The 15935-nt window shown below is 49.5% G+C and overlaps 1 protein-coding gene across 2 annotated transcripts in view; it reads left to right on the top strand.

Moving 5' to 3' along the window:
• Positions 1-15935, top strand: part of Rims4 (regulating synaptic membrane exocytosis 4) — a 61337-nt gene that overhangs the window by 39406 nt on the left and 5996 nt on the right. Inside the window, exon 2 of one of the 2 annotated variants that reach the window (XM_028868437.2) lies at positions 1214-1349. In XM_028868437.2, coding sequence (XP_028724270.1) covers positions 1214-1349 — 136 coding nt within the window. Of the gene's footprint in view, positions 1-1210; positions 1350-15935 lie in introns of both variants that reach the window. The other variant, XM_028868436.2, reaches the window with a different exon arrangement.

Raw genomic sequence — 15935 nt, 5'->3', positions numbered from 1 at the left:
TAGTGAGCCATAGTCCCCATGGGACAGGTAAGGCTTACCATGAATTATCAGGCCATGGGGCTCTGAGGAATACCTTCTGGGAAGGGGCATATTGCTGCTCCTCCTCACTGGCTCTGTGAACCAGTCCATGACGTGTTCCATTGTCCTCCACACTGAAGCAGGGAGACTAGGAACCTCAGGTTTATGGACTCCTTGGGGCACCGTGGCTTACCCAGCAGTCACCAATTGGATGTCCACAGTGGGCTCAGAGGCTCCCATTGGTGAACACACCTATGTGGAAGCTGGCCAATAAAAAGCCAACACATAAACACGTTGCGCAGTCAGCACCAGGAAACACCAAACACAGGCTCTTAGGCAGAGGGGCTGGCTGTGGAGGGGCTGGGCTGACATGAGCCTTTAGAGAGAGAGGGTTGTGTCATAAGATGGAGGCAGAGGAGTGAGTGGCTGATAAAGAAAAGCATGATGGGAAGGAATGCCAACCACAAAGGTCATTTTGTTTCATTATTACCTTGCAGCTCTCCCATTTTACAGATAAGCAAATAGAAACCCAGGGAAGCTGGTGAATACTTCGTGCACTCTCTAGCCAATGAGAAAGGCATTCAGGATTTGAGTCCTGCCATGTGGCTACAAAGCCAGTGATCTTAGTGGTCCTCAGCGAGGGTGAATTTGTTCTCTAGAGAATAGTTGGTAATGTCTGAATACATTTTGGTTGGTACAGCTGGACTGGGATGCTCCTAGCATCCAGTGTCGAGGGCTAGGGAGACTGCTAGGGATTCCACAGTGAACAAGACAGTACCAACAACATGGCAGGATGCTACCCACAGAGTCAGTCACTCTGGCATTGAGAAGCCCTGGCCTGACCTTGCAGAGCACCCGAAAGAGTATGACCCATAGTAGGTGTTTAAGATGGTATCCATAGACGACAAGGGGGAGATTGGAGAAGACTGCAGGGGGAAAAGTATGCAAATAAGCCTATCCCTTAACAAAGCTTGACAGGGTGTTGGATGCTGGGTAGCTATGAAGGGCAAGCACCCTGTGCCCCAGGGGTGTGGGTGCGGGCAAGCCAGCGGGGTCAAGGACATTGGTGGGCTGGGTTAGGGCTGAAGCTTGGCTGCCGTCAGCTGCTGAAATACTAACCAGACAACTTCTTTCTCTGTCCCTCTCCCTCCCCATGTCCCTCCCCATCTCCCTTGGCCCCTGTGCCCAACAGCAGACAGCCGGAGGCTGAAGGGTGCCATTCAGAGGAGCACAGAGACAGGACTGGCCGTGGAGATGCCCAGCCGGACACTGCGCCAAGCCAGCCATGAGTCCATCGAGGACAGCATGAACAGCTATGGCTCGGAGGGCAAGTGAGTGTGGGGCCTGCACCTCCCTGCAGCCCTCCTGCTCCCAGTCTTCTCGGTGGGGGAGGGATTAAGCAAGCCTCTCAAGAACCCTTAGTTCTTGGGCCGGTGGGATGTTGATTAAGCCTTTGGGGCCTTCAGATGAAATCGGTAAGGTGCAGAGCCTAGGTTTTATGCTTGATCCCAGCTCTACCACTTTGGAGCTATGTGACCTTCAAGAGGTCACATCCTTGAAGCTCTGTTTCCTCATCTGTAAAATGAGGCAAGAGCATCAAACACCTTGGGATTGTGATGGTTAATGTTAGCTGTCAATTTTATAGGCTATAGGATCACCTAGGCCTCCAGGCACATCTGGAAGGATTATTTAGTCTCTGGCCATGCCTGTGAGGGTTATGTTGGTTTAATGGAGTTGGGAAGACCCCCACTCAAAGTGGACAGCACCGTTCCTTGGGTGTGGGTTCTTGGGTGTGTGCTTCCCATCTGACCAGCTGCTTCCAGTTCAGCTGCCTCGACTTCCTGCTGTGATGGTCTGTACCCTGAACTGCGAGCTGAAACCTATCCTTCCTCCCTTCAGCCACTTGCCTCACAGTGTTTTATCACAGCAGCAGGAGAAAAGAAAAGACACAGATGCTGTGAGGATTAAGTGTTCACAATCGCTGTAATCCTGAGTTAATATGTATAAAGAGCATAGGACAGTGCTTGGCACCTACTGTATACCAGCGTTGGAAGATAAGCCAGAGAAAGGAGTCACTGGGGTTCCGTAATATATCATTATTGTTTCCTTTTTCTTTAGTTTTTAAAATCCCACTTGGGTTTTAAAAATACAAACTAGGGCTTGGCAAAGACTCATGTATGTCGAGTCTTGAGAAGGTCGTGCTGCCTGGCTTCTCGCCAGAGTTTCCTTCGGGGCTGCAGACCAGGATCTGGGAGCGTGTTACAAATGCAGATGACTCTGTGGCTCTGTGTCCCAGCCACCCGGTCAGTGTGTCTGGGAGGGAGCCCAGAAGTCAGCTTTTCAGCCTTCTGGAGGAACCCATCTAGGCTAGGGGCTCACCTTCATGGGGCCCTTGGAAGACTAGGGGAAGTTTGAGGTTTGCCTCCCCTGATGAGCACACCTGCACACACACACACACACACACACACACACACACACACACACACACACACTCAGACACTCGCACACACACTCACAGAGTCACACAAACCTATTCTTTTCTGTTTCCCTTCATGCCCATCCATAAGTTCCTGGCTAAGAATTTTAGATTCAAAATAACTCCATACTGTACAGACAGCCCAGCACTCAGAGGGGGTTGGGGGTTTGCCCAAGGCCACACAGCCACTAATATGTGGAACTCAGAGTCCTGACCCCCAGCTGGAGCTTACTCTACACGACCACATTGCTTCGTTTTTCCAGTTGTCGTTTGAGGCGAGGAAGGGACCTGGGTGTCACATTCCCTGTCGTCACACACGAGGGAACTGAGACTTGGGAAAGGTCTCTGCCACCTATCTGTGCAGGTGTCTGCTGCACGTGACTATATAACTGTAAATGGACTGAAATTAAACAAACCGCCATGCTCCTCTGTCAGGCTAACTCCATTCAGGTCCTCGTGGCTGCACGTAGTTCACGGCAGTTGCATTGGATAAGGCAAGAAACAGAACATTTTGTCTTCATTGTCTTCATGGGGGTTTTGCAGGATTGCACTGGCTGAGTGAGTGGCTTACCCCCTCACAGCTGGCGACTGGGTGCAGACTCCAGCCAGCTTGGGGTGGGAAGGGCTCAGCCTCTGACTTCTGCGCTGGCTAAAAGCCTTGTCCCCGACCCCCCACCCCCGTCCCCCCTCACACACACTCCACCCTCACCAATCCCACACTGGGTGTCTCTGGCCTTATGAATGGCCTGGTCCTGGCAAAGCTGCTGGTCCACCCACCTCAAGGGAGACTTTCCTGTGGGAGGGAAGAGGGGTGGACAGCGGAAGGGAGAGGAGGAGGAAGAGGAGGGGGAGAAGGAGGGCAACGGCCTGCATTTTGTGTAACCTAAGACACTTGGCAGGGCAGCTAAGCTTGGAAGAAGTTATCCAGGCACCCAGGGAGTAGCGAGTGCCTTCCTACTCACAGGTACCAGTCTGATTCAGGAGCCCGAGGCCCAGTCTTGTCCCTGCTACTGGCACGTTGGGTACCTCTGTGATCTCCAGGCTGGAAGACATCATGTTGGCCTTGAGAGATGAAAAGAACTGGGTCCCGGGGAAGCAGCGTGGTGCCCTAGGTGGCAGCTGACGTATCGAAGTTGCAGTCCTACGTCACGGAAAAGAAAAGACAGGCTCAGGCCATCACAGAGCTGCAGTCCTCCTTTATGGAGAAGAAAAGACAGGCTCAGACCATCACAGGACTCCCGCAGGGGAAGCATAGTAGGAGGGTATCACGAGGAAGAAAAGATGCTTGTGGGTAGAAAGTGGCTCTGGGTAGCATTTGCTGACGTGTCCTTACGGGGACCAGAGAGTTCAACTAACTGCATTACAGACAGGGTCAAAATAGGCTCAGCAGTCGGGCAGCCCTGGCCTGTGGTTCGTGCTTCTTAGTAGCCGTGCTGCTTTGGGGAAGGCTCTGAGCCATTTGCCGATTGTAGAAAGGGGGCAGTAATAGAGGGAGCTGCCCAGAGAGCAGTGGTGAGGGGGAGTCGATATATGGGAAGCACCTAGAAGAGTGAGCAGCACACGCTGACAGTGGTGATGGTCACTGTCGGTGTTGCTTAGTGTTAATTCAGCCACTGTGAGCTGTGTGGTTTGGGTCAATTGCTAACAGATAGGGTGAGCCATCCCTCATACAAATGAGTCCACAGAGTGTGAATGAGCACCGAGCAGGTACTGGCTGTAGTGGCCATTAAATGTTTGGGGAAACTGAGGGAGGATGAAAGGTCTGGAAGATACTGCTTCCAGCAGTGGGGACAGACGATAATAAATACATGACAACGTCATATGCCGTGTGCCAAGTCTGGAAAGAGAAAGGTGGAAGGACTTTGTGTCCTTGGTGGCGTCACCAGCCTACGAAGCCACCCCAGAATTATCAAGCCCAAGAAATCTAGAAGGGATTGAATCTTGTTGGAGGCCAGCCAGGTTCTGCCACCTCACCCAGCCCCTGGGTGAGGAAGGGACAGGGAGTGTTCATCTGTGGCCATCCCCTTCTGTTCCTTAGGTATTTGGAGAGCTGGTCAGACCCAGCTGCCAGGCTCTGGAACAGGAAGGGGTGGGAGTGCCCTCCCCTGTCCCCACCTCTTGGGTTCTTGCCAGCCCAGCAGATGCTCACAGGGAGCCGACCTCGAGTGAGGAGAGTCCCACAAGGCCACCATCCCTGGCATTCCTGGATTGGGCTACTGAGCACCCAGCTACCAGGCATGTAAAGGCACTGGGGCTTTCCACATGAGTTTCCATATTCCATATCAACACATGTGGTTGGTCACCTGTATTATGCCAGATAGCTGGGTTGGCGATCGTGGAAATTATGTCCTCAGGAACTTCCATTGTAGGGCACTGGCCAATCATCCAGAAACCGATACAAAAAGCAGGTATGAAGATGGCGGCCAAGCTGTGATCCCAGCCAGGTCTCCAGGCAGAGAAATACATGCAGCTTAGACCTCTGTCAGTGAATTTCCTGTAGGCTCTAGGGTAGTAGTAACTTCACCCCTTCCTGTTGAAAAGTGTGGACCATATTTCAGCAACAGCAGCACCCCCTGGGTGCCTGTTAGAAATACAGATCTTAGCCCTATCGACACCCATTGGGTCAGAATCCATATGACACCAAGATCCCCAGCTGGTGGGTCAAGACACCCTGGCTTAATGGCCACATCAGCCATGTAAATGCTGTAGAAAGCATTGTGCAGACACTGTGCCAAGGGCTCTGACCTATGTTGACTCGTTTAATCCCCGTAACAGCTGGATGGTGGTGTGAATGCTAATAGCCCCATTGTAAAAGAGGAAATGCTAGGGGGTGATTTGCCCAAGGTCACAGGGCAAGGAAGCAACTGAGCTGGGATTCATATCCAGGCTTCTGCCCAATTACACTCAACCCTTCTCCTGTTTAATTGTTACATCAATGAACATTTCTGGAGCAGAGAACACAAAGTCCCTCCATCTTCCTCCTCTGCAGGACTCAGCATGTGGCATGTGTATTGTCTTTTGGAGCTTGGAAAGAACTTCCTTTTCTGGAACCTCTTTCTACCTCATCCCAGATTGGAGTTTTATTTGTGAAGGACAGAGGGGCTAGAATCAGAGTAGGTCATCTCACTAAGAGAAAGGGTACAGGCTAGAGTTCAAGCCTGAGAAAGAGTCCTGAGGATGCTGACACACACCAACTACACACTACACACAGAACAACACCCACCCCCACCCACTCCCACACACATACCTAGACACATATACCTATATCACACACACATATCTATATACACACCTCTACCACACACACAACTTACATACACACGCACCTAGATGAATATACCTATATCACATACATACACACACATCTATACATACACCTATACCATATACACATACCCCACACACATACCTACACATACACACCTGTACATACAGACACACACACACATACCTAGAAGCATATACCTATATCACATACACACACACAAACACACACATACCTACACATACCCCTACATATACATATCTATATGCATACCTATGCATACACCTATACAAATACATGCATACACCATACACATACCACATATACATAGTCCACATACCACACACACACCAAACTTTCAAGTTTACATACATCACATACATATGCCACACACTACACATATTCCCCCATATACACATACCACACCCCACACATATACGCATACCTAAATATACACATTTCTACAAACATACCATACTTTACACACATACACACACAAACACCTGAAATGCTTCCAATCAGACCTCACATGTATATTCAATTGGAAGAGGTTTACTTGGAAGGGCATTCTGAGAAATATTGTGAGAGACTGGGCAGGGGAGGCGTTTAATGGGTGTGCTGTATGGCACCAGCTTCCTCCGTGGGCAGCTCAGTCTAGAGGGGGAGCCTGGCAGCCAGCAAGGAGCAGGCTCCTGAGTGCAGCCTCTCAGCAGGTAACTGCTACTTGCTGTGGGCACTCCCATTTCGGTCTCTTGCTCCTTCTGTAGTACCATGGTCGAGGGACTAGAGAAACTCTTCAGGGTCCAGAGAGACATGGATGAGGCACGAGGGGGATGGCCATAGAGTGGCAGGTAGATCAGCAAAGCCCATCACACCGAGTGCCCAGGACCCCCAACCTCCCAGCCCTCCAGACCAGAACGCCCTAGACTACCCCCTCTCTTGTATTCCTTCCCTGACCTGCAGTGATGTGCCCATTTTAAATGTCTCTTGAATCATCCATTTCTCCCATGCCCATCCCCGAGGGCCCTAGCTGAGGGGCCCATTGCTCTTACCCAGACACCTGCAAGTCTCCTTTTGGCTGCAGACTCCATAGTCTCTCATCCTGCACTCAGTGATGCTGACCTCTCCCAGCCTCTCTGTCCACCTCCCCCAACCTTCTGCTCGCCACCGCCTTGCCTCACGTCTCAGCATCCGTGGCCCCTCCACCTGCACTCCTGTCCCTACCCCTTCGTCACCCTCTGACTCACTCCTCCGGACCTCAGGGAAGGACTAGCACATTGCTTCAGTTGGTGTGCCAAGGCCAGTTAAACTGTAGTGACTCCCAGGAGTGCTGTGCTGAGGAGGAGGATGGAGCCAAAGTCAGGCCTGGTCAGGGTGCTGAAGCTCATTAACCATGTCTGCTCTGGGCATAGCAGGAGCAATGGAATGGCTCACAAGTCTGCCATTTCTCTGACTGGATCTGCAGCTTGCACACCCCGGCCTCTCCAGCCATAGCACTCGCCACTGTCTGTCCCACTAGACACTGATTTCAGTGCTTAGCTGGCCCACAGTTGGTGTTCTCGAATGTTGATGACTAGCTAGGTACGACAGAAGCATGTCCACATTCCACTCCTTCGGTCCTCTCTGTCTCCTTCATCTCACAAAAGCCAGGGACTTCACATCCTCTCTTTCAACCCAGCAACTCCCACAGCTGGCTTCCAGGACCCAGCTGCCTCTTCCTTCTGTCTGTTGTTGTCCGGAGGTGTCTGGGTCACTCTGCCACAGCCTAGGGAAGTGGCAAGTGAGCTCATGACAGGGTCATGGCAACCCAGACTCAGGGTTGCATGATCACCAAAGAAGGGCCCAGGAGATTAGCAGAGAGCAAGAACCCCCCCCACACACACACACACCTTGTGCTGTTAGCAGAGGCATTGTGACTAGAGGAGGGTGTGACCATGGGCCAGGAGGAAAGGAGTTATTTTTCTTGTTTTATAACACTAGGCTTTGCTGAGCATTTGACCATGTCTGACTCTGCCCTGAAGAATCTAACCCATTTAATGCTCAGGGTTACTTCCTGTTTTACTAGAAAGAAAATCAAGGCCTGGAAAAGTGAACCATGGATCTCCATGGTTAGTGAGTAATGGGGACAGGATGTGACCCCAGGCCTGCCTGACCCCAGAGCTTGAACTGCAAATCCTCAGGCTCTGCTCTGGAGACATGGAGACAGTACTGTTGACCTTCCCTATCTGGATCCTTCACATCCATGGCTTCAGACAATCATAGAGAAAATGTTTGGATGGAATATTGTCTGTGCTGAACATGTGCAGCATGCATGCATTTCTTCTTGTCATTTCCTCCTAACCTGGATAGTGAGACCAGGTATTTGCATAGAATTTATGTAGCATTAGACATTCGTAATCCAGGCATGACTTAAAGTCTACAGGAGACTGCTACAGGAGAATGCTCCTAGCTAGTATGCAAATACACCATCTTCTTTAAGGGAGTTGAGCATCCATGAGGTTTGATACCCAAGAGAAATCTGAGAATCAATACTCTGGGCATAATAGGGGTCAACTGTGTCTTCTAAGGGTTAAAAAGTTGGACTCTGGGGCCAGACACCTGGGTTTCAAATCTCAGATCAGCCACTTTTTAGCCAAGTAGTCTTGGTTGGATTACTGTTACTCCAGTGTCTTGCTTTACCCTATTTCTCTAAAGTAGACATTGATGATAAGTTTTATTAAGATTTATAAAGGTGTTGGAGTAAATGAGTTAACATTGATCAGTTAATAGTATCAGGCTTGGCTCATGACAAGATATTGATAAATGAAAAGCAAATCCTTGGCTCTGTGTAGAAACTCCACTCTCAGGGAGGGGACAAGCTTGGAAAAGCTTTGACTACTCGAGAGTTGCAGTCTAGATCATGTGGTCCAGTGTCTCTTAGCCCACGGTCAATTCTGCGGCCCTGCTTGTTTTGAAAACTAGGATTTGTTGCAACACGATTGAAGTATTAGGGAACAGTTTGAGCTTCACACAGACTCCACATTTGCTCAGTCAGGCGGGGTTTCGTCTATCAGCAACAGGATGTGAATGTGGAAAGCTGCTTTCACCTAGGAACTCACACATTCCCAATGACTGAGGCACCCTCGGTCTAGCAGGTGTTAGGATCTGCTGTGGTACAATGCCCCTCCTGGCTTCAGCCAGCCCTCTCCACTGCTTCACAACAAATCACAGAGGGCAGCCCTTTGCATGCTGTCAGTCATCTTCAGCTCGTCAAGGTAATGCACCATATTTATTGTAATACTTAAGCACTTCTGGACCATTTAATGTGTATTAAATTCTATACCGTATTTACCAGGTGTGTCCGTGTCCCGTCCCCCCATCCCCTCCACCACACACACACACACACACACACACCTTTTTATGTGACTCTGACCCATTTTCTTCATAACCTGTGATCTTCACTGCGGGATTTTTTTCACTCCTCAGTCATTTATAGGACGGCACATTTTGGCTTGTACCAGATTGTTGTACGAGGTGAATCTGTGTATGTGTGTGTGGGGGTGACTGGATGGATGGACATGCATGGAGTAGGCAGCGGGTAGTGGATAAATGGGCAAAAGAATGGACTTCTAGAATCTTTTAGAACCATAGCCTGTAATCACCATGAGGGCTGTACAGCCTTTTAATTTCTGATGCCATTAAGTCGGGTGATCCAACTGGAAAAGAGAATAGAGTCAAACCTGTAAATTACCCAATTACTTCTTTAACCACCAAGAACACAGGGTCCAAGCAAAGCTCAAAGGTTAATAATAAAAGACAAATGGATTGTGCTCCACAAACAAAACTAATAGGATTTGAGTTGCAGGAAATCTCATTTCACCATTAAAACAAAATAAAAGGCCAGTGGAACAATGGTAAAATCCGGTTTCAAGGCTCTGCCTCTGCCTGTGTGGCACTGGCCCCCAGAGGAACTGGCTCGAGCAGGCTTCCCGCCACTCCCATGGCCTGTGCCTGGTCCCAGGCATCCAGATGCTGCTATGCCGGGACGGGAAGGACCATGAAAATGCCAAGTAGAAGGGAGGAGACTGTGCCAGGCTGGGCAGCAGGGACCGGCAGCCATGATGTCTTGCTATGATTGGTTCAGGAGCAGCTCTGTGTGTACCTGCATTATCCTACCCATGTTCCCCAGTAATTCAGCTCAATAGGAACTCCTCATTTTTACTTGATATGTTAGGAAACTGTAGCCCAGAGAGGTGAAAACCCCCAAGGGCTGGAAAAATAGCTCAGTGGGTCAAGTCACTTGTTGCCAAGTCCGACAACCTGAGTTCAGTTCCAGGGCTCCCATGAAAAGGGCCTGTTCCTGCAAGCTGTCCTCTCATTGACACACACTGTGGTGCCATGTGTGAATGCACACTTGAGTGTGCATATACTCATGCACACACACACACACACACACGCACGCACGCACAAATAAATGCAATTAAAAACATTTTTAAATCTCACCCATGTTGCCCAGCACTGGAACAGAAGATGTATATCACGCCACAAATCTTAATTGTTATCTTTTATTCTGCTAGTCTGGGAGTTTGTCAGGGAACATTTACTGAGCTCCTGTTGCATACAAGGACTATTCTATGTAATAGCATGTGTGAAGCATGTTACAGTCAGCAAGCTCTTTCATGTCCCTTTGCTAACAGATCTGCGCAGAGCCTGGAAACGTATACAACAGATATAGCACAGGCCTCGCTGTGCACTAAGCGGAGTGATCTTGTTAACAGATTAAGATCACCAACGGAAGGGCCGTGACAGCAGTGACTTGCTGGAAGTCACTCGACAAGCAGGTGGCCAGTGAGGCATACAGAGAACCACATTGGATTTATTAGACTGCTTTCCCCAACACCTCCAGAGGAAAATCCCAAGGCGGAGTACAGCCTTTTGGTGGAGTTGGTCCTCTGGCCAGCAGGAGCAAGGCACACTGTGCCTCTTGCTCCATGGCTGTTGTTTTTGCTAGCTCAGGGTGGCAGCTTGGTGCCTTGGCAGCCAGTGAGGCACCCTGGGATGGGAAATCAGGCAGCCGCCCAGATATTAGAAACAATTACCGCTAATTACCAGGCCTGCCGATTCCCCATTGTGTGCCTGCACTCCACCAGGAATCAAGGAGCAGGCGACGAGGATGTTGGAGGAAGCTTTCAATTTTGGCTTGCAGAATGCCTGGTGCTGTCTGGGGGCTGGGCTCCTTCCTGCCTCAAAACCCACAAGGCCCCGATACCTTTCCATCTCTCTCGGTTTCGGAGCGCACGTCCTCCTTACAGAATAATAGATCTGGGATCCTCCAGAGTGTTGGGAAGGTGGGGTGGAGGGACCCAGGGCCATAAAGCAAAACCCACATCTCAGCTGTGAGTCAAGTGTCGATCTCAGTGCAAGTCACTAAGGGTCTTTGGTTTTATAAATGTGGTGAGTACACACTTTAATCTCCAAACATTTAAGTGGGTGTTTATTTTGTACTTTCTCTATAAAAATATGCTGCTGGTGAATGAAGATAATAGCCACAGGGGTTTACCTGTGTGGCTCCAGTACCAGACAGCCTCTTTCTGAAGCTGAACCAAAGACTTGAGAGGAATAGGAGGCCACCCCAGAAATCAACACTGGGAGCAAGAAGAAATCTGATAGGAAGGGAGGGGCTCATATAGGCAGAGGTCATGCCTATGACCCCATCCCCCAGTAGGTAGCCAAAGCTTGGAGAGGCTGTGGAAGATGTGCAATCAAGTTATCCATTACCCCAGCTGCCGGCCATTCCCAGTTGTCATCAGTTGAATGTTGTTTCTGGGGTGAGGTGGGAGGGGTTAACCCTTAGGGGCTTCCTCTCTGCCCTGCATCTAAGCAGAAAGAATTGTCACACCAGTAGAGAGGCCCCTCGGACTGTGTGGCCCATGTGAGAAAGGGCAGCTGAGTGCAGAGATGCATGCTGGGAGGACAGGGTGAGTCAGACACTACCTGCCTGGCTTAAGTAGTTACTACTCTACCGCTGATCTGTAAAATGGGTCCACAAATAGTATGGACCAAGGGCCTTTAAGGCCCAAATGAATTAATATGTGTAGAAAATGCCCTTCGACCTTTGGCAGCCCACAGTAAGGGTTGTTCTTTTGCTGTTACAGATCTCTTAGTCAAGGCTCCGTTTTTCTGGTTTGTTGAAGCTTAATCTCAGGTGGTTCAGGATGGTCCAGAGGGTTAGATCTATGTCCTAGACTTAGAGCCCAGGTAGAGAGAATCCATGTAAACTGCCAAAACAGGCCCAGGGGGAACAGCCAAAATGTGTTTGCCCTTGGTGTCTGTGAGTTGCTTCTGTGGACTGAACTAGCTTTGACTCAAAAAAATAATGAAAAAACACTCCAGAAAGTTCCAAAAGCAAAATTTGGACTTGCCGCGTGCCTACCACTGTAATGAAGACACACCGATGGAATGGTGTACAAATGCACATTGCTGCAGTGCCTGCCATCTCTCGGGCCCTCCATCCACTGTACGAGCACCGTTTGCCTCTGTTCATGTTGTCCGTTAGGTAGATCTGCAGTGGTCATATCTGTACGGCACATGACGAAGTTACCACGTCATTTTTCCTAAACGCATAACAACTATTTACGTTATCATGTGCAATGGCATTGTGGGAAGTGTCTTATGTAATCTGCCCATGATTTAAAGTGCATGAGGGGGACTGGAGAGATGGCTCAGCGGTTAAGAGCACTGACTGCCCTTCCAGAGGACCTGGGTTCAATTCCCACACATGGCAGATCACCACTGTCTGTAATTGCAACTCCAGGAGTTCCAACACCTTCACACAGACACACAGGCAGGCAAAAACACCAATGTACATAAAATTAAACTCAAAAAACTTTTAAAAAGAATTACGTGAGGGCCCCTCAAAGGTCTATGCAAACACTATTGACACATTCATCTTATAGGAAGGACTTGAGCATCTGTGGATTTTGGCGTCTCTAGGGGTTCTGGAATCAGTCTGTCATGGGTACCAAGGGACAACCGGTCTAATAGGATGGAGAAAGCACAGGCACTGAACACATTGTTCAGTTTGTGGCAAGCATCCACGTGCTCCAGTGCCCTCTCTCTTCCCATAGTGTTTGCCACCTTCTCTCATGGTATATAATTGATAATATTTTAGATATGTTTATTTACTTGTGTGTATTCATGTTTCACCTGAACAAATGAATGTGTACCGTGTGTGTGTGTGGTGCCCACAGAGGTCAGAAGAGGGCGTCAGATCCCCAGGAACTGGAGTGACAGACAGTTGTGAGCCACCGTGTGGTGCTGGGAATGGAACCCGAGTCTGCCAGTGCTCTTAACCACTGAGCCATCTCCCAGACCACTGATAGTGCTTCTTGCTGTGTGCCTGTGAGGACAGAAATCACTGTCTGCCTTGTTCCCAGATGTGGTCTATGTTCAGCACAGTGCCAGAGATGTGCTAAAAAACATACAGTGAATGAATGAGTCACGTAGAGGTTGGCTGAAATGCCTGTATCCTTGCAGGGTTATCAGTGCTGGGTAGTGTTGGTATCGTCAACTGTTATCACTGTGCTGCTGGGACCACGGAGGAAGGATGTGTGGTCCATAGGCATCAGCCATCATTCCAGTGTCTTCCGTTGCCGCCTGCTCCTTAGTCATTGTTTCTCTGGTCTCAGCCACAGTCCTTCAGCAGACCATCAGCCTCCATGGATCTTTTTCTCAAGTGCACATGCGACTTTTGTATCTGGGGTGTGGAGGGACACTGGGGCCTCAGAGATTGTCCCAGGGTCACTTGAGAAGACACCCAGGCTGCTATTTCTACAGAGCATTGTGCCCTTTCCTTGGCTCCACTTTCTCAGAATTATAGTGCGAGCCCCACTGCTTTCAGATCCCGGTAGGCTCTCTGGGGTTTTCTGTGATCCTTCAGCATCACCAGCTCACCTGGGGACCATAGATCTCAGCTCACTCCAGCCTCAGCAGACTCCCTCTGCTCTCTAGGCTGGGGGCTTTCTATGTTTTTTGTTTGTTTTCCGGGCAGCACTATCCCATTTTTGTTCCTATTTTTCTTTCCCTTTTTTTTTTTTTTTTTTTTTTTTTTTTTTTTTTTTTTTTTTTTTTTTTGAGACAGGATTTCTCTGTGTAGCTTTGGAGCCTGTCCTGGAACTTGCTCTGTAGACCAGGCTGGCCTTGAATTCACAGAGATCCGCCTGCCTCTGCCTCCCAAGTGCTGGGATTAAAGGCATGTGCTACCACCACCCGCCTTGTTCCTATCTTTCTAAGTCTGTTTCTTAGATTTGCAATTTAAAAGTATGGAACTGAGTCGCTGTGCATCCTTCTAGGCTACCCCTCTTCTAAAGCAACCTTCTGACACCGTTACTGGTGTGCGGAGGACTCAGGGGCCAGTAGGGAACTATGGTAATGGATGTGGAGTCCTGTGCCTGCTGTGGCTCTGCCCATTACGTACATGAGAAGGGAATGGGTTGACTGAGCAGCTTACCTGACATGGTGGAGGGTAGACCTGAGCAGCCGTGATCTGGGAGCTAGTAGAATCCGAAGGCTTTGTGAGGGCATCTGTCACTGGTCTAGTCCTCTGGGGCACTCCTTTTAACTACCAGAGTTATTGAGTGACCAGGCTCAGCTCAGGCATCTGACTCTGGATGCATCAGCTCTGCCCAAGAATTGGGGTCACCCTTTTTGCTGGGCAAATGTGTTTCTCCTCTGAATAATGGTGGAAAGCGTTGGTTTGTGGTTTTTTGTTTGTTTGTTAAGAAACAGTCAACCTCCTGTGGTTGTGGTGGGGATGAGAGGGGAAAATGAGCTGCAGGCGGCTTGTTCCTGTAGACAGAGCTCTGTCAGGCAGAACCCATCCCTCCTTCTCACTCAGTACTGCAAGGGACCCTGGAGAGGGGAGCAGAGGGTTGCCATTCGAGGTTAGATGAGGAAAGGGAAACTTAGAGGTAGAGCAGGGAGGGAAACTAGCTAAAGCTGGTTTAACCAAAGTAATAACAGTAACTGTTACTGACTTATGAATTCAAAAGGAGGTAACTTCGTTAGGCAAAGCTTGATCCAGAAGCCTACATAATACCTCCAGTCTCATAATTGTAGTGGGTAGCCATTCCAGCTTTGATCTGGAAGTTCCAACCCCCACTGAGGCTTCGGCAACTGTCACGCCTACAAGGCGGGGCCAAGGGAGGCGCCGAGAGCCCCCAAGATCTGGATGGGCCAGTGCGCTCTCTGTTCCAGGACCCTAGATGGTGGAGGTTGACCGAGCAGAGCTCCAAAGAACACCGCTGGACTTCGAAGATTTATTTAGTGGGTAACTTACAAAAAAGGGAAAGGTAGCCGGGTGGTGGTGGTACACGCCTTTAATCCCAGCACTCGGGAGGCAGAGCCAGGTGGATTTCTGTGAGTTCGAGGCCAGCCTGGGCTACCAAGTGAGTTCCAGGAAAGGTGCAAAGCTACACAGAGAAACCCTGTCTCGAAAAAAACCAAAAAAAAAAAGAAAGGGAAAGGTAGGTCATGGGGTCTGGGGAAAGTATATCGAAGTCCAGCGGTGTTCTCTGAGAGCTGGTCCTCCCTGCTACAGTCACATGCCTTGGAGAAGTGGGGTCCCTAAAGAAAATTGGAGGGTCTATTACCAAAGAAGGAAAAGTGGATATCTGCAAGCCAAACAGCAGCAGCAGCATCTGTCAGGTCCAAGGCTGATGTGCAGGGCACTGATCATCTGGACCTTTCTCATTAAACTGCTGGTTCTGGTCTAGAAGCTGGGCTGAAGCGTCACATGTGATGGGATCCTAGCCAGCTCCAGATGTACCTGATGCTGCTGATCTCTGCACCACACTTGGAGTATCAAGGCATTAAGCCTTTTGTGCCAGCACCTGCCAGAACCATCTCCCACGATCTCTATAGCCCCGCTGGCCAGTTAAATCAGCATCCATGGCACAGTCAGTGGTGGATATGGATGGAGATCACCATGGAGCCTGGGCAGTGGTGCATACACCTTTAATCTCAGTACTCAGGAGGCAGAAGCAGGCAGATCTCTGAGTTTGAGGCTAGCCTGGTCTACAGAATGAGTTCCAGGTTTGCCATGGGTACACAGAGAAATCCTGTCTCAGTACACAAAACAAACAAACAAAAAGATCACCATGGAATAAGGAACATTTTGGATCTGTGCACCAATCCCAA

This window comes from Peromyscus leucopus, chromosome 4 (assembly GCF_004664715.2).
Source record: "Peromyscus leucopus breed LL Stock chromosome 4, UCI_PerLeu_2.1, whole genome shotgun sequence".
Taxonomy (NCBI): Eukaryota; Metazoa; Chordata; class Mammalia; order Rodentia; family Cricetidae; genus Peromyscus; species Peromyscus leucopus.
This window is presented reverse-complemented; position numbering and strand designations above follow the sequence as displayed.